At 46.8% G+C, this 25,475-nt stretch overlaps 1 protein-coding gene and 1 long non-coding RNA gene across 2 annotated transcripts; both read left to right on the top strand.

Moving 5' to 3' along the window:
* The first annotated feature begins 1,068 nt into the window (after window positions 1-1,068).
* Window positions 1,069-4,054, top strand: LOC309519378. The gene is made up of 3 exons (XR_014213826.1): window positions 1,069-1,600; window positions 2,774-2,834; window positions 3,252-4,054. It is a non-coding gene; the product is annotated as an uncharacterized lncRNA (long non-coding RNA).
* An 11,431-nt stretch (window positions 4,055-15,485) lies between these two features.
* On the top strand, window positions 15,486-19,173 carry LOC309519344 (ankyrin repeat and SOCS box protein 6-like; the record flags this gene model as incomplete). Its single annotated transcript, XM_082200178.1, has 5 exons — window positions 15,486-15,586; window positions 17,121-17,250; window positions 17,455-17,521; window positions 18,139-18,353; window positions 18,727-19,173. 5 exons carry the CDS (start codon window positions 15,486-15,488, stop codon window positions 19,099-19,101), a joined length of 888 nt encoding a protein of 295 aa, XP_082056304.1. The 3' UTR covers window positions 19,102-19,173.
* Window positions 19,174-25,475: the final 6,302 nt, after the last annotated feature.

Genomic DNA, 25,475 nt, shown 5'->3' with positions numbered 1-25,475 from the left:
CTGAGCTAATTCCACCAGCTGAACTCAGAGGACTCAGATCTTGACTTCATTATGAAATGGGTGGTTCTACGAGTCAAAAAGAGAACAACCCATGATTGAGGACCTCTTTTTCCAGTCTCAGCTGGTCAATTTCTGCAAGCCATTTCCACTGATATAATGCCTTATTTTCAGTAACGTGGGGCATTTTTAAACAACACTTCCCCCTGGTGCACACATTGTTTGACGGGGTAACTGCATTTAAAAATTGGCAAAGGAGAGCTGCCTTAGATCGGTGACCCCAAACCGATCTATGCCACCTCAAATCCCAGCAAATGGAAGGCTGGTTGTGGTTGCTGAGAGGCAGCGGGGAGACACTCAGCGAAAGCTCAGAGACACTCTTGTCTGTACCGCCGGCTGAGTTACCTCCTCTGGCTGGCCACGGTGAGACTAGTTCAGGCATAGGCCAACTCGGCCCTCCAGATGTTTTGGGACTACAACTCCCATCATCCAAGGACCAGTGGTCAGGGATGATGGGAATTGTAGTCTCAAAAACATCTGGAGGGCCGAGTTTGCCTATGCCTGGACTAGTTGGACCTCATCCAAATAGGGTTTTTCCTCATGATCCAAGTTGTTATGCGAACAACACAAGAACGGGTCCTTTTCAGGGGTGGCTCCCCTCCTGTGGAATGCTCTCACCTGGCGCCGTCATTACACATCTTGAGGCATTTTTCCATGGAGGGAATATCTTAAGGCACTGGGTTTTTTAGTTTTTTAAAGAGGTATTTTACCGTTTTCTTAATGCTGCTTTGCTTTTTGCTTAAAATAGTGTAAGCCATTTTGAGTTGCCATAGCAAAAAAAATTCAATTCTTTATATTATTATTATTATTATTATTATTATTATTATTATTATTATTATTATTATTATTTCTGGGCATGCTTGCCTTGCTAGATGGAAGTGTGCATGTGCGTTTTGTGGCCAAGAGGTAAGTGGAATCCTCCTCCAAGGGGGGTGAGCTACATGACCTTTGAGTGACTTCAGACTCAGCCTCCCTTGTCTTTTTTTAAAGCTGCAGGAATAAATTCAAGGGCTGTCAGCAGGAGATTTGCAGGCCGCCCCGTGGGGAGGCTGAGAAGAGGTCTTGCCTGGGATCTCAGAGTCCCTCTGCAGAGAGAGGAGTGCTGATGGCAGACGGACATAAACCAGAGCGAGATCTCAGCTATTTTAAATCCGGGGCTGGAGGGAAATTCAGGCCAGGCCCAGGCATGAGGCTTAAGCGCTGGCAGGCCTCCCTTCTGCGTTGGGACACAGTCGGTGCATTACACCGATGGGGTGGGGGGGAGAAGGTGCGGATTCGAGTTGCGACGCTCCCTCCGCTGACCTATGGCTCGGCCCAGCCTACCTCGCAGCTTTGTCGCTGAGGGCAGGGGGGGGCATTCCACAGGCATCACCCTGAGATCTGCAAAGGGCAAAGTGGGCTTAAAATGTAACTAAGGTGATGTTTCCCCCCCCCCCCCGAAGCTTTCAAAGATCCAGATGATCTTTTCTCCACCAGAGCAGGGAGTTTCTGAAATCCCAGGGCCTGAGTGCGCAATTAAAAGCTGCAAGGTTTTTCGCAAAAGGTAAAATGTAATATCGCGGCGCGGCCTGACATTGTGCAGAGGTGGAGATGGCCATTGTCCAGGAGGGCTGAGCGACTAACATCTCTGTGCAGAGGGGGTTTTGCTGGTTTGTCCCTTTCCTTTCTCCCTCCCTCCCCCCCACATAAATATTCTCTAAGCATTGTTTCCTTGGACCGTGGAGGGGGGTGCAGAACCATCCTGGCTAGCAGCCATCAGTAGCCCTTTTCTCCTCCTCCGTGAATTTGTTGAATCCTCTTTTAGAGCCATCAAAGTTGGTGGCCATTACTGCCTCTGGTGGGAGGGAGTTCCACAGTTTAACGATGCGTTGCATGAAGAAGTCCTTTCTTCTGTCCTGAATCTTTCAACATCCCAACAGTTCTAGGGGCAGGAGGGAGGAAAGTTTTTCTCTAGCTACTTCCTCTCCTCCATGCCAGGCATAATTTTAATCTGATTTGAACTGATTTTATAATGAAATGATTTTAGAATGTTGTATATTTTACTCTTGTTAGCCGCTCTGAGCCCGGCTTCAGCTGGGGAGGGCGGGATATAAATAAAATTTTATTATTTTTTTATTATTATTATTATTATTATTATTATTATTATTATTATTATTATTAAGCTTCTGTGAAGTCACCTCTTATTTACCTTTTCCCTGAACGCTGCAACCCTTCTTCATAGGGGAGTCACTTCATCTCCTTGACGGTGTCTCATTTCTGCGTGAAAATCTGCAGAGGGGCAACTGAGGCAAAGCTTTCAGAATACCCATGTTAGATAGAATTGCTTCTTAAGGGCAACAGTTTCCCAGCGAACCATTATGGTTTCTGCTTATCTGCACACACAAAAAGAAAGAAAAAAAGAATCCGAATTCAAAATCATGGGTCATGATAAGATTGAGGGGCCTCAAATAAAACAAGGTGTAAAGGGATTAAATTGGCCTAGCTGATACTTTACTACAGAGTGGGGTGTTTTTTTTAATCAGAGGGCCGCATTCCATCATTGGCAAGCTTTCTGGGGCCACATTGCAACAGCGGCAAGAGCCAGGCAGAACAATGGATGCGATGCTTGCCTTTCGCACGGCAGGCTACATTTCGGCCATGCAGATTTATTTATAAACAGAGACACATTTATTTATTTGCTGCTTAATATTTCAAATCTCTCTCTCTCTCCATCCAGGCAAGGAAGAGACAGGATCGCAGCTCAAGAACTCACGCCAGCCAGTCAAAAATCAAGAAAGGTGCAGATCAGGGATTGGTGAAGGTTGTGGGGTCTGGGGAGGCTCTCAAGGGCCAGATAAAGAGATCTGCAGGGCCACGTTCTTTCTTGCCTGAACAAGAGTTCAAGGCTTCTGAACTTTTTTATATATAAAAAAGCATGTGTCATTGAGATTTTGCTTAGAATTTGGGTTCTAAGATTGTACTGGGATTCTGAACCTTACAGAGCCCAGTCGTTTCTCTCTCCCTGCGCCATTTCCCGAAGCGAGTCCTCACTTAATTTGGCCTAAAACAACAATAAAAAGGGAAAACCTGTGGCAAATGTGGATTGGCCAGAGTCCATCTGTAAGGGGTTTTGAGGGAAAGGGGGGGGGAAGAATCCCCATAAAATTAGCAGGATTTCCCTGGGTAGCCCTGAACATTTTTAATGAGCATTTCAGGCAGGAGCAAAGAAATACGGAGGAAGGAATCTTGGCTTTGGCTAAACAGCCCCAGAGAGGAGCAAGTGAGCAACAGAGTCAGGGCAGAAGCGAAGAAAATATTCTGCCTGCTGCATTATTATGGGATGCCCTGCCATCAGCTGTGGTCCCTGGCCTCCAGGAAAGAGCTGAGACACATAAGGGACTGTCGAGAAAATAAGAAGAGGAGAGACGCCCCCATGGCAACGAGGGGTGGGTGGATTGGACAATGTTGACTTATTTATAAGAATACAGTGGTACCTCTGGATGTAAACGGGATCCGTTCCGGAGCCCCGTTCGCATCCTGAAGCGAATGCAACCCACGTCTGCACATGCACAGGTCACGATTCACCGCTTCCGCGCATGCACGTGACGTCATTTTGACTATCTGTGCATGCGCGAGTGGCAAAACCCAGAAGTAATGTGCTCCATTACTTCTGGGTCGCCGCGGAGCGCAACCCGAAAATATTCATCCTGAAGCTACTTCAACCTGAGGTATAACTGTATTTGTATACAGTGGTACCTCGGGTTACATACGCTTCAGGTTACATACGCTTTAGGTTACAGACTCCGCTAACCCAGAAATAGTACCTCGAGTTAAGAACTTTGCTTCAGGATGAGAACAGAAATTGTGCTCCGGCGGTGCGGCAACAGTGGGAGGCCCCATTAGCTAAAGTGCTTCAGGTTAAGAACAGTTTCAGGTTAAGAACGGACCTCCAGAATGAATTAAGTACTTAACCCGAGGTACCACTGTACTGCTGTGTCATATAAGATGTATCAAAGCAGTTTACAGCAACAAAAACATAAAAGAATATAATAAAGACCATTAAACAGATAAAAACAGACCTCAATTAATCACTGTGTGGAAAGATGTATTCTTAACTGCCAGCACAGACAAAAAGTGGTTTCCAGCAGGCATTTACCTGCTGAATCACTAGTGGCAGGGAGTTCCACAGGACTGGGCCACGGACACAGTTTCATCTTGTTGTCAGTGAGTGAACTGGGATATGAGTTCAAGCAGACAAAGTTGAAAAGCCCATGTAGTTCCGTGGCAGAACATCTACTCGGCGTGTCCTGGATTCAATATCTGGCATCTCCAGGTAGGATTGCCCCATCAGTGGTGCCAACTAAGGCAATTTATGCAAATTTTCCCAATTTGCATAATTTATACAGGGTGCAGAATTCCAGGGTGGGGCGGAATGTTTACTACAGTTATGACCACAGCTCAGCCCATCCCACAATTGCACACTGGCTGGAAAGGGAGACGGGGTGGGGGTGGGGAGGGCAGACGGAATGGGTGTTTGGGGAAATCAAGGAAGGAATTTGGATGTTTTTTGGGAAATGGAGCCACTCGACTCAAGAGAGGCAGATGGGAATGATTAGGCTGCCCTGACTCCCTCCTTCCACCCCGCCAAACCTTCCTGAACAATTCAAATCAAACGCAATGGACGCCGCTGATTGTTCAGCTTTTTGGGAAAGGGCTCCGATGGCACCGTCTCTCGCACTCGAGATATTTATGACCAATTGTCAGCAAGATCACATTGATGAATTCCACATTTGATTTCTCATCACAAGGACACGGCTGTTGGATCACGAAGCCGGGCTCCGTTGCCCAGGGGTGCACAGAGGACAATGGCCTCTGCTGGCTTATATAATCCTAAAGCTGTAGGTTTGGAAGGGAACCCCAAGGCTCATCTAGTCAAACCCTCTGCAATGCAGGAATCACAGCTCAAGAATCTGTTATGTACTGAGTTGAATAGGATCCAAAATGCAGCAGTCTGATTGGTCCTAGAACAATAGGATTCAGAATGCAGCAGTCTGATTGGTCCTAGAACAATAGGATTCAGAATGCAGCAGTCTGATTGGTCCTAGAACAATAGGATTCAGAATGCAGCAGTCTGATTGGTCCTAGAACAATAGGATCCAGAATGCAGCAGTCTGATTGGTCCACAGGAGCCACCCAATCCAGCTCCAGGTGGAAGTGAGTCTGCAACCTGATTGGCCTATAGGAGAATCCCGGAATTAGCCAATCACGTGGGGCCCATTATGTAAATAATGTATATAAAGCAGACATTCTGGGGGAACTTCCATTCTTCCTCACCATTATGAGCTGAATAAAGAGCATGAAATCCACTCTCGACTCCGAGTACATCTGATTCCTATTGTTCTAGGACCAATCAGACTGCTGCATTTTGGATCCTATTCAACTCAGTACATAACAGAATCCTTGACAGGTGGCCATCCAACCTCTGCTTCAAAACTTCCAAGAAAAGAGAGTTGTTCACCTTCCAAGATTGTCCATTCTACTGTTGAGCAGCTCTTAACCTCTGAAAGTTCTTCCTAATATTTGATCCGAATTTCCTTTTTGGCCATTTGATTTGGTCAATCTTTCATTTCAGTTCTACGCATAGGCTCTGTGCCACTGAATAGAATGGATTTTTAGCTGCGATTCCTGCATTTCAGGGAGTTGCACTAGACGGCTCCACAATTGTATGATTTTACGACTCCCATCATGGGGAAGAACATGATGGGGAATTCTGGTTTGAGACAGAAATGTGGAGAAATCTCAAGAACTGACCTAATTTCGATGCAGGAGGCATTCAAACTCTCCCAGTCCTATCAGAAACCCAGCGTGGGGCCGTCATTTTACATTTGCTGCCACTGCTGAGATGGAAATCCTGCGGCTTCTTCTCATTATTTCTGGCAATGAAAAGAATAAAACAAATGCAAAGTATAACATCTAAGATAACTTCAGCAGGCCTGAATCAGGAGAAATATTTTCAGACCTTTTGTCAAATGTATTTGAACACTCCAAAATTTAAACTTGATACAGTGGTACCTCAGGTTACATACACTTCAGGTTACAGACTCCGCTAACCCAGAAATAGTGCTTCAGGTTAAAAACTTTGCTTCGGGATGAGAACAGAAATCGGGCTCTGGCGTCACGGCAGCAGCAGGAGGCCCCATTAGCTAAAGTGGTGCTTCAGGTTAAGAACAGTTTCAGGTTAAGTACGGACCTCCAGAACGAATTAAGTACTTAACCTGAGGTACCACTGTAAGTTAAGTTGGAATCAGACAAATTCTGGAGACGCGGATCGAGTAAAGCAGACCACATACACCCCTTTTGGAACTGCTCTCAAACATTTTGGAAATATGTGCAGGCTAATATTTCGGACATCTTAGGATATCATAGAACGGTAGAGTTGGAAGGGAAATGGGGGGGGGTCGTAGTCTAGTCCAGCCCCCTGCAGATACCCATAGAAAGTAAAACACTGTACTACTATTGGGCTGCCTGAAGGATATTATCCTGGAAAATGACCAAGAAATAGTATATCTCATACAGTATGTGAATGGTTAGAGAAGATCTGGCTTATATGAAGAATGTAAGACATTTAGACTGTAAGGCGAGCCTGCTGGATCAGGCCAATGACCCATTTAGTCCAGCATCCTGTTCTCACAGCGGCCAACCAGATGCCCTTAATGGGAAGCTCACAAGCAGGATTCGAACACAAGAGCCCTCTCCCCTCCTGTGGTTTCCAGGAACTGGCATTCAGAAGCATTGCGGCCTCTGACTGTGGAGCCAAAGCATAGCACACATGGCTAGCAGCCATGGATAGCCATGAATTTGTCTAATCCTCTTTTAAAGCCATCCAAGTTGGTCGCCATCCCTGCCTCTTGTGGGAGGGAGTTCCACAGGTTAACAATGTGAAGCGTGAAAAAAGAACTCTTTTTTATCTGTCCTGAATCTTCCAACGTTCAGCTTCTTTGGATGTCTACGAGTTCAAGTGTTATGAGAGAGGAAGGGAAGCTCTCCCCTATCCATCTTCTCCATGCCAGGCTATCATTTTATTAACTTCTATCATGTCACCTCTTAATAAATTATTACAAAGGAATACATATAAGCCAACCTAAGAGGTCCATGGAAAAAAATGTTTTTAATATAGATTATAGTGTTTTGGAATGAGTCTAAAAATAGTGTTTCATCTCATGCTGCCTTCAATGTGTTGGAATACTGTATTTGTCCATATATTTCTTTATTTACTTTATTGGATGTAATAAAGAGAAAGATTTTTTTTTAAATGCTCAAAGCCAAGTTCTCCCACTTGTCATGAAAGGTCATGGACTGGGCTTGGTGCATCCCTAGTGTTTGAAGATGCCCTGAAAAACATTAGATTTTATGGGGGGAATAGGGGTGCAGAGTTTGTTATCTTGGAGGAGCCTCCTAATACAGTCGTACCTTGGTTGATGAACGCCTTGCAACTCGGAACGTTTTGGCTCCCGAACGCCACAAACCTGGAGGCGATTGTTCTGGTTTGCAAACGTTCTTTGGAACCCGAATGTCCATCACGGCTTCTGCGGCTTCCGATTGGCTGCAGGAGCTCCCTGCAGCCTATTGGAAGCCACACCCTGGTTCCCGAACACTATGGAAGTTGAACGTACGTCTGGAACGGATTCCGTTTGACTTCCAATGTACCACTGTATTATGGTCATCTCCCCTCAAAAAGGATATCGTAGAGCTTGAAACTGACTGCAAGAAGATCAAACCTATCCATTCTGAAGGAAATCAGCCCTGAGTGCTCACTGGGCACAAGGAGAAGGGGACGACAGAGGACGAGATGGCTGGACAGTGTTCTCGAAGCTACCAGCATGAGTTTGACCAAACGGCGGGAGGCAGTGGAAGGCAGGAGTGCCTGGCATGCTCTGGTCCAGGGGGTCATGAAGAGTTGGACACGATAAACGACTAAACAACAACAGAGCTTGAAAAGGGTTTAGAAAAAGGCAACCAAAATGACAAGAGGGGATGGAGCAACTCCCCCAGGAACAAAAGTTAAAGCATTTGGGGCTTTTTAGTTTGGAGAAAAAGCCAGTAACAGGTGACATTTTAGAAGTTTATCAAATCATGCATGGATTAGAGAGAGTGGACAGAGAAGTTTTCCTCCCTCTGATCGTAATACGGGAACTCGTGGACATCCAGTGAAACCAACTGCTGGAAGATCTGGGACAGATAAAAGAAAGTCCTTCGCCATGTGACACGCAGTTAAAACTATGGAACTCCCTGCCACAGGAGCCAGGGATGGCCACCGACTTGAAAGTGGATTAAACAAATAACAGAAGGTAAGGCCATCAGTAACTAGTAGCCATAGTAGTTATGCTCTGCCTCTATGGTCCGAGGCCTCTTCTTATGTTCTCAAGGAGAAATAAAGCTTGATAGTGTGTGTGAACGATACGTGCCAGATCTCCAAAGCCAAACGGGAGGTGCGAGGGGGGAAATAAGATTTCAAGTGAGCATCTCTGCCCCCTCCCTGTGGCCAACAGAACCCTGCAATGCTTATGCAAATACTTGCCTGAATTTCTACAGCTCCTAGAATGCAGCTTTTCGTCAGGTCACCTTGGAGCAGATTTTTCTCCAAGCCTCCCATTGGCCAGGCAGGAAGCAGCCAGCTTTGCAGGGTAGGCGCAGGAGAGGAGGAGGGACCAGGCCCTGTAATGGTGGCGCTGGGGCCCGTAACCAAAGAGCACTCACTTGCCTGGTATGTGGGCCCCAGCCAGCCTGGGAGAAGAAGGGAGCGAGGGAGGGAGAAAATGGGAAAGGAAAACAAACGCTCTTCCCTCCGACACTGTGAGGCGGCTTTTTCGCTTAAACAAAACATGATGTCAGCCATTGTTCTCGCGAGGGGAGGCCTGCCAAAGGGGGCTGGCTGCTTCCCAGGCCTCCCCAGGGCCTGTCTTGGACCCCCAGCTCAAGAGACAGAGGGCAGTTGCCAGGAAAAGCGGCTCTGCAAAACAGTGTCTCTCTTTTTTGGTCGAGGGGGGAAGCTATTATTAATAACGTTTTTGTGTTGATCCTCAGAGCATCGTTGATGTGCATGAAGCTGCCGGAGTCAGAACCATCATCCATCTAGTCCAGTGTTGTCTGCACGGGCTGGCAGCAGCTCTCCAGGGTTTCAGGCACGCTGTTGTTTCCAGAGCTATGTGGAGAGTCCAGGCCCTTGTGTGTGCAAAGCAAGTGCTCTACTCCAGAGCCTTTTTGCCCTCTCCTTAAGTATTATGTTAAGTTGTGGGTGAATATATCAGACGACACAGCGATTCTTCAAACAGCTCTGGTTTATGACAGGCCAGAACAGAACTGAAGGGTTCAGCCAGCCTGCTTATATAGAGCTCCACTACAACGCAACTGTAACACGTTCTGTAACTATCCAATCGCTGAACGTCACTTTCAATCCCTTATTTGCATATGTGGACCTGAGTGAAAACTATCTACAGTATCCCCCTGCTGGCCCAGGGTGAGAACTTCAGTACATAACATATTAAGTAAACATTTGTTCCTCGTGGTTCTGAATAAAGAGCTGAACTCAATAGGGACGTAGGATGCTGTCTTTTCAGGCCATCTTGAGTAGCACTGCATACCCTCCAACACCACAACAGCAAAATTTGAGACACCATCTTCCTGGACTCCATTTTCCCATTTTTCTCACAAGAGAACAGCGGCCATTTTGGTAATCGTCAGTTTGCTCAGTTCTGCACTGCAATTTTCCACTGGGAATTTATTTTTCTTCAGGCAGGGCACCCGAAAACATGTGTTTTGGAGTGCTGCGTTAAGATCGCAGCCCCCCCCCCAAAGTACATTTCCCAGGGGGAAATCACAGCACAATCAAGGCGACTTACACAAATTAAAACAACACAGCTAAAATACATATTTAAAGTAATAATAGCTGGTAAGTAATTAAACTCTAATAGAATTAAAACAATGGGAAAAACAGATCTATTAAAATACAGGTAATAAAAACAGGTATAGCACTATTAAAACTCCTTTCATTTCAATTTTTTTTAAAAAAAAACAACCACAAACAGTTCCCAAATACCTGTTGGGGGGAGGGAAATCAGCTGATGGAAGGAAGGAGTCGGCTTCACTTCTCTAGGGAGGGAGTTGCAAAGTCTGGGAGCAGCCACCGAGAAGGCCCTGCCCTGCACCAAGCATGCCTGTGAGGGGGGTGGGATTGAGAGAAGGGCCATCCCCAAAGATCTCAGAGAACCCAGGCAGGTTTATATGGGAGGAAACAGTCCTTCACATAACCTGGGTGGAAAAAGCACCAGCGGGTGGTGATGGGCATCTACTTGGAATGGGGGACAAATCTGTCCCGCCTCTCTCCGTTGCACTTCCCAAACCAAGACAGGAGCTAAAGCTCACGTGTCCCCAAATTTTGTGACGCAGTAGTCCTCCACGCACACCAAAATAGGATATATAAGTAAGGGGAATGCACCTAAGTTTATTTATTTATTTATTTATTTATTATCTATACCGCCCTATACCCAAAATCAGTGGGAAGGATATCCAAATCAGCATCACATCAGGAGAAAAGGCTCGAGGGAAAGGGCATCCATTCGAAGAGCCACACACGGAAATGGGTGCAATTCTCCTCACAGACTGTGTTGATTTATTCATCAAATCGGTGTCCCAGGGTGACAAGTGGCAAGCGATAAAGTGGAGATCTGGACCTGCGGTTGGGGAAACGAGAAGCTGAGAGGACCTGGAACTGACAGCCTGGCGCTGGCTGACCTGCTGTATTTGCAAGCACCCAGGCTCACTGGGGATCAAGGGGGCAGAGATGCAATTGATCCCCGTCAAAAAACAAACCCCATGGAGTCCAAATCCTGCCTGCCTCTCTCCCTTGGCCAAATCTGAATTGCCACGTTCAGCGCTCCTTGAACACACCTCTGCCAAAAGAGAAAGAGAGTGCTGTATGTCCTGGCAGAAAAATGTGACTCGCACTTGGAACTGCCAGCATTCCCATCAGGACCCATCCTGTGTGTGCGCGCGCACACACACACACACACACACACACACAGAGTCACCACCAGTGGTGACTGTCGCTTTGCCCTGTGCCAAGAGTCGCTTCTCCACTATTTTGCATCCAGCAATCTGATCCACAGCCAACACGTCCAAGGCAGAATTGCCAGTGTTTCCACCAGCCCTCGCTCCTGCGCTACAGGAGCTCCATCTGCAGATGATTATTTATGTTTATTCTTGTTTATTTATTGTCTTCCTATGCCACCTTTTTCAACGGGGAGCTCCAAGTGGCCTTTGTGGGTCTCCCCCTCCTCGTTTAATTCCCACAACAGCTCTGTGAGGTAGGTTAGGTTGAGAGGCAGGGACTGCCCTTCTCAAGTCACGCCCAGTGAGCTTCACGGCCGAGTGGAAATTCAAACCCTGGACTCTTTAACCACTGCACCACACTGCCAACCACACACTTCATTTCCCGGTTGTAGACCTTCTTGGGGAGGGGACTGGGGGAGAAATTTGATTCAGTTCACATGCAAATGCAAAACTACCCGATTTGAGTTTCCAAAGCATTCCACAAACCGAAATGCCTCCTTTGAAATTTGCATTGCTCCGAATTTTGCAATGCCGTTCTCCATGAAAGAAATTTGTACAATGACGCATTGCACTGGGGTGAAATGTGCAAAAAAAAAATGCAGCTCTTAGTGAAAATAACAGATTAAAAAATTGTGTTAAAGGAAAGTTGCTTTGCAAAAAATGTGTGCATTAGGTAAAGCTGTATACATAAATGTAGAATCATAGAACTGTAGAACTGAAAGGGACACCAGCGCCATCTAGTCTGCCCCGCTGCAGTGAGTTTATTAGGAGAAATTTACACTAAAATGCTCGTGAATTTTCACAATGCCTTTAAAAAAAAATTGCACCATGATGTGGAAATGTGAAGAACTCAAGTGAGTGAGAATAAAAAAATTCCTTCCAGTAGCACCTTAAAGACCAACTAAGTTAGTTCTTGGTGTGAGCTTTCGTGTGCATGCACACTTCTTCAGATACGAAGTGAGTGAGGTTCAGCTGAGAGGCCGTGACTGTCCCCCAAAGTCACCCAGTGAGCATCATGGCCAAGTGGAGATTCAAACCCCAGTCCCGCCCAGGTCCTAGCTTGACACTCTAACCACTGCACCACGCTGCCTTTTCTCACATTTCAGCTATGGCTTTAAGTCACTGAATCCAAGAGGGCTTTATGGGGTTGAGATTAAACCAGCAAAAGGTCTGAGGATTTCAATGTCAGACGTTGCCATTTCGCCTTAACGCTGTCTCTGCGGTGCGTGCCGCTAACTTGCTTGCCATGGGCCCGTGCTTCAGAGATGGGCCAGCCTCTTAAGGTTGAGGAAATTAAATTAAAACTAACAGTCTGTAACCGAGTAGATGGTTCTCCTGGAGCCAAGAGCGCGAGAAGGATCTGTGCATCTTTTGATTAAACACCACCAAGAACAGAATGTTCCTTGCAATTCCGAGCCTTTTCAGAAAACGCAGCGGTCGGATACATTTTGGGATCCATTCAAGAGAAGCGGCTGCTCGGGATTGTCTGAAATCACCCTAGTTACCCTGGAGGGGGGCGCAGAAGGAATGTCAAAACAGAGGGCCTGGCAGTCAACACTGGACTTGCATCATCAGAGATGATAGATCAGCCCAGCTATGGAGATGAACCAGGGGGGTGAGCCGGGGACGATCCGTAAAGGAAAGGGGTTTAATTTATTTGTTAAGATTTTTAGACCGCTTTCTGCCCAGGGTCCCCAAGCTATTTTTGACAGCGAAAATCCAGCCATTAAAACCAGATACTTTTCAAAATCAAGCCATACAACAGAAATTATACAGGCTCCAAGTTCCCCTAGGAATAAATAGGTCTGAACTAGATGACAGATAGGAAAGTAAAAATGTTGGAATAGTAATAATAATAATAATAAATAATAATAATAATAATAATAGATCTATTAACCCTCCCAAAAAAGTGCAAACATAACAAAGAGAAAGAAAACAAAGAATCAGAAATTTAAATCAGCCTGGAGGGACAAAAGTACAAAGATACAGTGCAGCTCGAAAGGGGTAGTCAAGTATTAATTCATGCAAAGATTCCCTTTACAAATAGTAAAGATTCGTTTTTTAAAATATTCTCTACCTGTGAGTTCCATTATTCTTCATAATAAAGAGAGAACAGAGCTAGTAAAGACAACAGAGAGTAAAGTGGGAGTAACTGATGGGGCTTACTTCTGAGTAACCTTATACAGAGGGTAAGCACCCCTAAACATAATCTGACCTGGGATTAAGCCCTGCTCAAGTCAAAATGCAGCAGGTGTAATGTATTCAGGTGTAAGTACATACGAATAAACCGTATTTCGAAGACCCTGCAGCCTCTGCTGTGCCTTGATTTCCCCCCTGGAATTTTGCTACTGCTAAACAGAGATGGGGGGGGCAGCATATAACACCATCTTAACACTTCATGGAGAAATGCCCAACCACACCTTACTTTAAGTATCCTCTGCGGGGCACCTTCCTTGAGATCCAGCAAAATGTAAACACATCAAGGGAAGCAAATCTTTTGGTTTAGCTCCCCGCCTTGGCATTCTCTGATCGCTTATGCCTTACGCAACGTCTCCCTTTAAGACATCAGCGCGAAGTTTCACACACAGGCTCGGGACCCAAATCTGCAGGGCGAGTGCAAATCCCAGCTCAAACTCAACAGCCGTTTCCCCCCGGGGTGGCTGAGGGGCAGAGAGTTTGACCAAAGAGTTTACGCTCCCTAGAAGAGGGACATCAGAATGCCAGCTGGTGGACATGTTGACGACACAATTCTACATTTCAAGTTGGAACTGGCAGGGGCTGATGGAAATGATGCCACTAAGTGTCTGAAGGGCACCAGGTCAAGGAACGCTGGTCTACAAGGGAAGGTGCTAAACCCCAAAGAACACAGTAACTCTAACTTGTGGCTTCTTTTTATTATATACATTCCTCAATAGCAAAAAATGGGGACAATCTGGAGAGAACAGTTTGGCAATCGTAAGAGGAGTCTTCTGGATCAGGCCCATAGCCCACCTAGTCCAGGATCCTGTTCTCACAGTGGCCAACCAGATGCCTGTGGGAAACATGCAAGCAGGATTCGAACACAAGAGCATCCCTCCTGTGGCTTCCGGCAACTGATATTCAGAAGGGTTGCTGCCTCATTCAGCTTCATTGGATGGCTATGGATTCTAGTGTTATGAGAGGAGGAAAACTTCTATTATCATGTCATCTTTGACTCCTAAATGCTGCAACCTTTCCTCATAGGGCAATTGCCCTTGGCCATTCTGGCTGCCCTTTTCCACCTGCAAACCCCACAGTCCTTCTCCATGCCCCCTTCTCCTTGGGCTTGCGCCATGTGGTGGTGTCTGTGGCCGTGCGCATTCCCAGAGCTGTGCCAAAGGTGCTTAAGACGGCTGCTCTGGAGCCAGGCACTTCCCGGCAGCTGCCAGACACACCCCATAAATCCATACCACACATCTTCTAAGTCCGCACATCCCCTCCAAACTCTCTTTTTCTACAACCCCCCCCCCAAGCCCCTTCCCCATGTATACACATGCGTAGCTGCTCAGAGCCCAGGCGCTGCCCACAAGGAGACAGCAAGAGGAAAACACCTTGTGGCTCTGGCGTTTATCTTCCTGACACTCTGGATATCCTGTCTGGCATCCTCAGAAACTGGGCCTGTTTGATACGCACAGGGGACTCTCGTGCGCACACAATCACCCGCCCCTTGTATATCTGCAGAGACACATGTTGACAGCATGTCTGGATGAGGGCTGAGCCAAAAGTACTTGCTGTGTTCGGCAGAATGTTTTCTGCTTCGTTTATTTACGTTACTGTATTTACATTCCACCTTTTTTCTCTTGAGGAACTCAAGGTGACGGATGTAGTTCTCCCCGCCGCCTCAATTAATCCCCACACAACAACCCTATGAGGCAGGTTATGCTGAGAGGCAGTGAGCAACCACCAAAGTAACCCAGTGACTTTGTCGGGAAATAGATTCATTCTCAAATTGTTTAAGTTCCATTACAGTTTTAATTAAACTACTATTTTAAAACACGTTTTAGCTTTCTGTATTTGATCTATGTTTTAATTTGTGTAGGTCACCTTTAGTCACAATCTGGGGGAAAGGCAGGATATTATTATTATTATTATTATTATTATTATTATTATTATTATTAGAAGCAAGAGACTGGTTGAAACATTGCTATCCTACCTAAATGGTTAACCTGTACTGTGGGTTTTGGAGGGATGTGTTAACAAGCGCCGTAGGATACGTATGGTTGTGAATGACAGTCATGGTGATGAAGAATTTATTTTTTGGTAGGCTGAGGAAGAAGCTTTAGACCATTTCCTGAATGTATTGACACAGGGAGTCGAGCAAAATGCCTTTTCTCCATGGCTTCAGCGGCATCTATGAGTACCAGGGGTTGGCCAATGAGATATTGGAATGTATGAATCCTCTGGTGCTGGAAATGATGGACAGGTAACTGGGAAGCTGCTTCCCCATCAGTGTAGGTCAACAATACTGAGCAGGGTTCTTATTCTTATTCAATTCATCCTATTCTTCAGAACTTTGATAACTAGGCTCTTTGAGGGTTTTCTGCAATCAAGCGGTGTACACTGAAATGCACAAAAGGAATCCTACTTTCAGGGAAAGGGCCATGGTTAAGGGTAGAACACCTTATGTACATGCAGAAGGCCCCTAATGGCATCTCCAAGTTGGCGCTTATAATATCCCCTGACTCAAACCCTGCAGAGCCATTGCTCTTGTCAGTCAGTGCATACAGTACTGAGCTAGATGGACCTGGTGGTCTAATTTCTGGGAGTTTACCTTAGCGAAGACTTCACTTGGAAAAACAATATAACTCAGGTGGTTAGGAAGGCCCAACAGAGACTCCACTTCCTCAGGGTCTTGCGAAAGAACAATGTTAAACAACAATTGATGACCTCCTTCTACCGGTCCGCAAAAGAAAGTGTCCTCTCATATTGTATCACAGCATGGTATGTTGGCTTGACAGCCAAGGACAGAAAGTCTTTACAGATGGTGGTGAACACAGCACATGATATCAAGGCCTGTCCCCTGAGCCCGCTAGATGACATCGCATGGGATCGTTGCCTTAGGAGAGCGAGAAAAATTCTAAGGGACAATTCACACCCCGGCCAGCACCTCTTTAATCTTCTACCCTTGGGCAGGAGGTATAGAAGTATAAGGTAAAGGTAAAGGTAAAGGTACCCCATCCCGTACGAGCCAGTCGTGTCCGACTCTAGGGTTGTGCGCCCATCTCACTCTAGAGGCCAGGGGCCAGCACTGTCCGCAGACACTTCCGGGTCACGTGGCCAGCATGACGAAGCTGCTCTGGCGAGCCAGCACCAGTGCAGCACACGGAAACACCGTTTACCTTCCCGCTATAAAGCGGTACCTATTTATCTACTTTCACTTAGGGGTGCTTTCGAACTGCTAGGTGGGCAGGAGCTGGGACCGAAAGACGGGAGCTCACCCCATGCGATCGGCAAGCCCTAGGCACTGAGGTTTTACCCACAGCACCACCCGCGTCCTATAGAAGTATAATCAGTCGTAAAAAACAGGCTAAAAAACAGATTCTATCCGTGAGCTGTTAGGCTGCTGAACGGAAAATGATCTAGTGTAACTGACTTTCAGGGTTGGTGTGTTGTGCGACAAGCACACAGAGGGCTATGAGATTGAGTGTTTATGTGGTGGGGAGGGAGGCTCGGTTAATTTCATTGTACGCAGGTTGTACATTGACAATAAAGGTATTATTAATGTAAAAATAAACCAATCACATTGGTTTCTCCTACGCACTCTGGCCTTGCCCACCACTGGCGTGTGGCCCCCAGAACGTGGCCTAGAAGGACATATCTTCTCATTGGCACACCGCTCTTCCCTCTGAGCTGCCTACTGATTGGCTCTTTATCGTTACCAAACCACCACCACCACGGAACTTTGCCCTCCTCCTATGGTCATGGTTGTCCTTTATTTGCCTTGTTTTCTTGTGAAGCGCCAGCGCCGTGGTAGAAGATGACAGACGGATTGCAGCACTTCATGAGCTGCTGGAGAGGAACACCAGCTTCGTGTACTACCAGGAGGGTGTGAACTATTCATTGCTGAAGATGGCGGCGTATGGGATGGTCCAAGCCACAGAAGCCCTCCTGCGTGGTGGGGCAGACATCACCTTTGAAGGTTGGAGGGGGACCCAGTTAATGCTTCACATCTTGCATTTATTTTAAAATTACAGAAATGATTAGAATAACTATTTATGGAGACTGTATCTTTATATACATTTTTTGTGACACCCCCCCCCCACCTTTTTCAACTGCTTCCTTTCTGGTTAGGCTCTAGTCAGCAGTGTTGGGGTTCAGATCCACAATACGGAAAGCATTCACCTTTTGTTGGAAGGAGGTGAGCTTCCTCCGCCCGCCTGCCCTACTGAGCCATGCTGCTTCCTTCAAATCCAGTGCAAAACAACCAGTGGTCTCAGAGCAGGAATATGAGCCCGGAAGGCTGGCACCCTTTTGCCACCACATGGCATTCTCCCTAAGAAGACCTGCCTGGGTGGACTGGAATGATAAAAGGGCAAGCACTGATCAATCCTAATGTATTTTTATGAGATATATATATGGTCTATATAGATAATTGATTACTTAGGCAAAAAAGAACATTATTTTTTATTTTTGGTTAACTGAAAGAAATACGAATAATCTTGCATTGCCGCAATATATTCTCAACTTCAAATACTTCCAACACTATTCTAAACACATTATTAAACCTCTTTGGTATTACTTTAAATAAGGGTTAAGATATAATTGTGATAGCAGGCCATATATTTCTTTTCTCTTTCTCGTTTTTCCTCTTTTTTTCTGCCTTAGTTTGGCTTTGATTGTGTTTTATGTCAAATACTTTTAGTAAAAATTGATTAGAAAAAATAGGAAAATGATGACAGCGGTGATGTTGCCAAGGGTCATTTTAAAAAAGCAAACCAGTAAACTGGCCGTTTCTTTATTGTCCCTGCCCTTCAGGAGCCAATGTGAAGGCCACAACAAAAGATGGCGACACCATCTTCTTCTCCTCCATCATCTCCCTCCTTTGGAAGACAGTGGGAGGTGACAAAGAGGAGGCTCAGACCGTCAACTGTTTCTGCTTCCAGGTCACTCAGCTGCTGATGACCCACGGGGCCAACCCTAGTGAGTGCCCAACCTACGAGTCTCTCAACCTGTTGGCTATTTACAGTTTAGTAGCGCTGCAGAGAGCTTGCTAGGGAGACCATGCATTAAAAAGGGACTCAAAAATAACTTTAACAAGGTATTAATAACAATAACAAAAACTCCCTATACACTAAATACATCAACAACAAACCAGAGCCAACCACCAACCCATCCCCCAGGGTAATGGGAGAGCTAGGTGCTGCTCCTTATATACTATACCCAATTGTTGACACAGCTTGATTAACATAACTCAGCAGCACCTGCTATGTTTCACAGCTGTAAGACTGGGTCTCGTTATTTGCCCTGGCCCTTAAAGACATACACAACTTGTGAAACAATAATGAACCTTCACATTTTAAAGTGACCATTCAACACAACCACGTGCGCCTGAAAAACTTCCAGCTCCGCTTTCCCCTCCTGGAGTTTGGGGCACGCTACAACTGCACCCTCCATGGACCTGCCTGCTGGTCGGGCTTCAGCACTATCTTCGAGTGGCTGTGTTCCTACCTGTGGTGGTTAGAGGATGACACCTTCTCTGCTGACCTCTTTCAGAAGGCCGAGACGGTGCTGGAGCTCTTGGCCTCAAGCTCCCAGATCATCAAGCTCCCCAGCAACTTCGATATCAACCTCAGCAACTGCCGGTTGCATAGGAGGAGGATCTCAGACCTCTTCACCAGCCTGAAGAAGCTGGAAGACTCCCCTCCTACCTTGAAGCACATGTGCCGGGTTTTCCTGTGGCAACATCTCAGACCCTGGCCGATTGATGAAAAAGTCTAGGCCCTCCCGTTTCCCAACTTGTTGAAAAAGTATCTCCTCATAGACCGGAGCAGCTCTGCAGAGGTAGCCATCTGACTTAGACTTGAATTCTGGTCTCTTTCAGGTGCTAAGCCAACACTCTAACCACTACACTATCCAGATGCTGGGAGATTCAAAAAAGATAAAAGGAATTCTTCACATAAACTGTGGAACTCACTTCCACAAGAGACAACAACGGGAGTGGGCTTTGAAAGATTAGACAAATTAATGGAAGGTACGACTATTGATGGCTATGAGCCATGATGGCTATGCTCTTGCCGCCACAGCTGGAGGAAGCAAAGCTTCTGAATGCCAGCTGCTGGAAGCTGCAGGAGGGAATACAGCTCTTGTGTTCGAATCCTGCTCACAGATTTCCCCACAGGCGTTTGGGGGATCCAGCAGGCCCGTCTTACGGGCTTATGTTGCTGGACTCCAGATGTCAAGCCCATGAGACACCATGGCCAAGGATCAGTCATACTGTAAGGGTTGGTTGTGGTGTAGTGGTTAGAGTGTCAGACTAGGACCTGGGAGAGACCAGGGTTCAAATCTCCACTTGGCCATGAAGCTCACAGGGTGACCTTTGGGGGCCAGTCACTGCCTGTCAGCCTCATAGGGTTGTTGTATGGATTTGAGAAGGAGAACCATATACGCCACCTTGAGCTCCTTGTAGAAAAGTTGGAATATAAATGCCATAAATAAAATAAAATGTAGTCTGGCAACATCCAAGGGGATAAAGGGTGCTTGATGGTCACATCTGCCAATCCCTGCATTGCTGGGGGTTGGACTAGATGACCCTTGGTGTCTCTTCCAACTGTACAATTCTAGTAATAATAATAATAATTTATTTAGATATTATAATTTAGATATTATATTTTATGCGAAAGAATCATTGGGAATTTTGGTTATTATGTATATATGTTAAGTTTCAATAAATATCTTTGAAAATTAATAATAATAATAATAATAATAATAATAATAATAATAATAATAAATTTATAAAAAAAAACCCATCTGACTGGGTTGCCTCAGTCACTCTATTCTGGGGCAATTCAATTATCCTGCAAGGTTCCTTAAAGTAATCAGAGTTCTATGATCCAATGGGATGTGTTTTCAGAAAAATATTCCATCCACTTTCTCAGCCAGGGAGGCAGGTGATTCTTGTTGCTTCTGGCTTCCATTGCCCAACACCCATCAAGCACAATCCTAGTCCGATGTGAACATCAGAGGATGAATCTGACCACAGCCAGATACCTGTCAACAGCGGCATCCTAAGGGTGAAGACAGGCATGCTAAAAATGCATGGTGTGTTTTTTCTGTCCCAGAACAGAACCTTTTGGCATGGTGAGGTTGAAGAGTAAGGCCCGCCAAGGAGTGTTTATTTTCCAGTGCCCAGGACAGGGATGGAAGAGAAAGTTGATTCAGTACACGTTTAAAGCTGCATCTATCCTATTCACACTTTCCGAAGCATTATCAGGACCGAAACAAAGGCATCCTTCGAAATGTGCACTCCTCCAAATTTTGCAATGCAGGTATGAGTGAAAACAACATACAGAAATGTATTGTATTTGGGGAAATTGCATACCAAAAATGTATTTATTTGGAGAAACTTGCAATAAAATACCGGCCAATTTTCATGAGGATTTTTAATTATTTCAAAAGTCGTACAAATTGCTGCAAATTGCAACAAAAGCCCAAGGAGCAGCAAAATACCTGGACATCCCAGAATTACAGAAGCCATCCTGGCTTCCGACTGGATCCTGGGATGTCTTGTTTTGGCTCCTGCAAGAGCGCAAAAGATGCCTGTTTTGGGGGCTGTGTTCTCGTGCAAGTCACATGTGGCCTTGAAATAAAAAGGTAAAGGGAACCCTGACCATTAGGTCCAGTCGTGACTAAGCCGCTTCTGGTGAACCAGAGCAGCACATGGAAACGCCGTTTACCTTCCTGCTGGAGCGGTACCTATTTATCTACTTGCACTCTGACGTGCTTTCGAACTGCTAGGTTCGCAGGAGCAGGGACCAAGCAATGGGAGCTCACCCCGTTGCGGGAATTCGAACCGCCGACCTTCTGTTCAGCAAGTCCTAGGCTCTGTGGTTTAACCCACAGCACCACCCACGACCCTGGCCTTGAAATACACGTGTCCCAATTTTCCTCTGCAGCATGTTGGAGGGTATGCAGCCACTGAGCAAACCCTGAGGACGTGGAGATGAAAATATCCTCATTTCCACTCTCTCCAGCTCCTCAGCCCAGACCCACATGATCATCCTGGATCCAGCACAGAGCAAGCAGGTCTCTGTGCTTCCAGCTTCCAGGTCAGGTCACACACACCAAACTGGCTCTTGTTCTCCTACCTAGTGGAGAAGAGACCTGCAGGGCCCATCGCTTACTGGTAGCTCTTGTGATCTAGCTTATGCTTTAAAGATGCTGATGAGGACACTTAATTGGCCAGCTAAGGTCATTTGTCTTGCAAATAAACTTGTCTGATCAGTTCAGCAGAATCTTTCATTAGATTCTAACCCAGTGTTTCCCAACATTTGGCCTCCAGCCGTTTTCAGACTACAATTCCCATCATCCAGGACCACTGGTCTTGCTAGCTAGAGGTGATGGGAGTTGTAGTCCAAAAACAGCTGGAGATCGAAGTTGGGAAACACTGTTCTAACCCCTCACTGGGTACAGGATTCCCAAGAACTGGAAGAGTCTCGGGGCATTGTCCAGACTGACCCCCCTGCAAAAAGCAACAACCCTACAATACCTTATTCATAATTTTACAAATCTCTGGGTTAGCTTTCTACAAGGTGTAAGAGTCAACGCCCTTAGCAAAGAGCGGAAACTGAGAAATGGGTTAGTCAGTTCATCAGCCACGAGCCGCTTGGGCCCCTCTAATTGTCAAGGAAAGGAAGGGTGGTTCCTTCCATCCATATGCAATTCTCTCCCAGCTACACCCCCACCCCACCCCATCATCTTCTTAATTCCCCTTTGTCTCCCTCCCTCCGAATAATCATGCCCAAGGCGCCTGCCAAAACTCATCGAATGAAACAATGATCTGTGGCCAGATGGTTGGGGAACCACAAGCCATCATGTGAGACCACAAACCCAGGGCTGAAGAAAGAGCCCAATGCAACGTGATCCGTGGACCGCGAGGCGTTTGGCTGGCCTGCGCAAGATCCGAGGCTTGGGAAGAGGCCAGGAACGGGATGCAAAACCAAGCCACAGTCTCGCCGCCTGCCACAAAACGTGAGCTTCGGCAAAGGAGATTTTGCTGGTTTCGGGGTCTCAGGTGGCGGGGCTGCCTTTAAATTTCCAAGGGCAATTTTCCGTTCTTCATGAAGTCCAGATCAAGCACAATTCCTTGTGGGATTGCTAATGCGCCCTCACTGCTGGGCAGGGGGGGCTGGTGTGACTGAAGCATCAATATAAGAAGGGAAAGCTGGGAGGGGGGGTGGCTGTCCCATAATAGCACCTTCTGTCTCAGTGGTCCCTCTCTGTCATTTATTTATTTCCTAAAATTTATAAACCTCTTGGTTGTAAAACAAATAAATAAACCAAACCCTGACACACCTCACAGCGGTTTACAAAAGAGAACAATAAAATTATCAACGAGAGCAATTAACCGTCATAATTTAAGGCTTTCGAATAGTTAAAATAACAAAGACTAAAAACAGAATTAAAGCTCACATCAACTTCCCGAACATCAGGGTAGCCTCGCCTAAACAAAAACACTTTTAGCAAGTGCTGCAAAGTGTACAGGGAAAGGGGCCTGACTGATATCACTAGGCAGGGAGTTCCAGAGTGTAACTATTGTGTTCTTACAAATGTAGAATGGGTTATTATGTGGCACTTGTAACAATGCCAGTCTAGTGGGCATATATGGGGTAGGCCATCTTGCAGGCAAACTGGTTCCCAAGTTAAGGGTTTTATATATTGATAGCAATTACCTTGAACTTGGCTCAGTACCATTCATATACCATGACAGTACCAGTTCCTCTCACACGCAAAGTTTCGTTCCGTCCTTCCTTTCCTTTTATTCTATCAGACGGAACCTCGTCCCCAGAACCTTGTGTGCTGACCCTCTTTAAACTCCAGAGCACTTTATATATTCGTAAACATTCTGCAACCACAGCTGCTGACCCCATGGAGGACTCCTTTCAATAAACCAAGCCAGTGTTCCTCTGGCTAGAGAGTTAACTAGGTTTCAATAAATAGCTAGCCGCAGGCTGTGTTTACTAACGTGTGTGTGTGTGTGTGTCCCCACACCTTTTCCTTCCTTTGTGCCAAGTTGGTCTGCATTCATTATTTCCTCGGGGTAGACAGGCAAAGAATTTCCAGCCTGCCGCCCCTGCAAATTTGCAGCGATTTTGATACCTCATTCATCTCCCGGCAATCTCGGAACAAGCCCTAACAGATCATTCAAAGTTAGCTTTGACTTCGCAAATGAAAATAGCTATGTACTTTTATGACTGGCCAGGTAGCGGGAGAGAGGGGAACGGCGGCTCAAAACTCTGTGGGAGAAATCAGAGTCTCTCTCCAGGATTTGGGGAAGTTCTGGGATGTGGTGGGGAGATGAGAGGAGGTGGGAAAAGGGCCAGAATTGGTCGTAGATGGATGGTTCTTGTCTGCAGCTCAGCAGTTTTGAGTGGGGGGGGCAACAACTCTGTTGCCCCACCCTGAAGCACAGGCCCTGAACACAACCATCTGGCTGCCTCACCCAAGTGCACCAGACAGCCAGTCCCTCCTTGCAAGTGGGGTCGATTTGTCTCGTGCCTGTGTGTTCCTGTTTCCAGCACCCATGCGGCGTTTTGGGCCTGAACGCCTCCAGATGTGTCTGAGAGCTTTTTTTAAAAAAAGCCAGCTGTGTCTCCCTGGGATACTCCGCTGGACGGCTGAGAGGTCAGGAAGAGGCAGAGAGCTGATCTCCATCTTTGGGGTTGGTCTAACAATTTAATAGGATAACTAAGTGGACGGTGCATTTCCAGAGATAGTGTAAGTCTGGATTAGGGCAAGGCACTCTACATTCCCTTACGCTTGATCCAGAAGCTGCAGCTAGGGCAGAATGCTGCAGCACGATTGCTGACAGGAGTGAATAGAACACCTGTGCTCAGAGATCTGCACCGCTTGCCAATTTGCTACCAGGCCAAATTCACCATGAATAGGTAAAATCCTTGGGGTTAGTTTTGAGGAGATTTCACCCCTCCCATACCCAAGAATCTCCTGACCATCTCCTGATGGTCTCTGCTGACTCTCCACAGAGAAGAGGAGGCGTGTCCTGCCTATTTACTTATTCTGCCCAGCAACATATCTGTGTGTGAGAGAGAGAGTCAGTCAGTCAGTGTATCGGAGAGAGTGAGAGTGTTAGAGATCCTAGAGATAATATTGCTGCTAAGAGCAGCTGCAGACTCTCAGTGTAGCATTGATTTATGCTCAGAATATTCAGCTCTGTATATAGTTTTGTATCATAGTTGTAGTTACAGAATAAAAGGAAGATATTTTACAGAGCTGCTCTCCGAGTGGTTTATACTCTGCAAGACTCTGCAAAACTCTGCTGCGCAACGACTGTAGTATTGAGACAGTGAATCCGGTGCTCTCAGCTCTAAGCTGTGAGTCCACAGCACTGTGACCTGTTCCTGTGACAAAGGAGGTCTCTGGCGGTGCTTCCCAGCTCGCCCAGCCCAGTCGGGGTTGAGGTACATGAGTCCAGTTGGTGCACTGGCTCTAGGGCAGTGTTTCCCAAACGTTTTTGGGCAACGGCACACCTGTGTACTGAAAAAAAATCTCGCGGCACACCACCATTAAAGCCCCGCCCCGTGACGTCAGCGCGCAGCGTCACGCCGGGAGGGACGCACAAAAGTGAAAGTTTTTTCCCTCCCCCTTGCCGGGGAACCTCCAAGCTTTGGGCAGGCAGGCAGGCAGAGCTGGGAAGGGGGTTTCCAGGGGACACGGCAGCTCCTCGAAAGGCTTCTCTCAGCTGCGCTCAATCCTCCTCGGAGAGGATTTCCCCTCCGGTCCCATGCCTTCGTTTGGGGCATCGCTCCGGCTGCTCCCTCTCCCGCCGCGCAGGAGCGATGCCTCTCTCTGGCTCTCCCTCCGCGCAGGCTGAGGGAGGAAGGGAGGGGCGCGTGTGACCCATCTCTGCTGGGAGACCAAACCCAGCGAGGCAGAGTCGCGCGGAGGCGCCCAGGCAGCGCTGCCGGCTGCGAGGAGGAGCGCCAGGCAGCAGCAGGAGGCGCGGCCTCTCCTCGCCGCCGCCGCCCCGCCTCTCGCCGCCCGACTCGCCCGCCTCCCTCCAGGCATCTCGCGGCACACGAGGCAACGTCTCACGGCACACTCGTGTGCCGCGGAACACCGGTTGGGAAACACTGCTC

Source organism: Podarcis vaucheri (assembly GCF_965113315.1).
Source record: "Podarcis vaucheri genome assembly, chromosome: 15".
Classification (NCBI taxonomy): domain Eukaryota; kingdom Metazoa; phylum Chordata; class Lepidosauria; order Squamata; family Lacertidae; genus Podarcis; species Podarcis vaucheri.
Note: the sequence above shows the minus strand (reverse complement) of the source record. Positions and strands in the feature narration are given on the sequence as shown.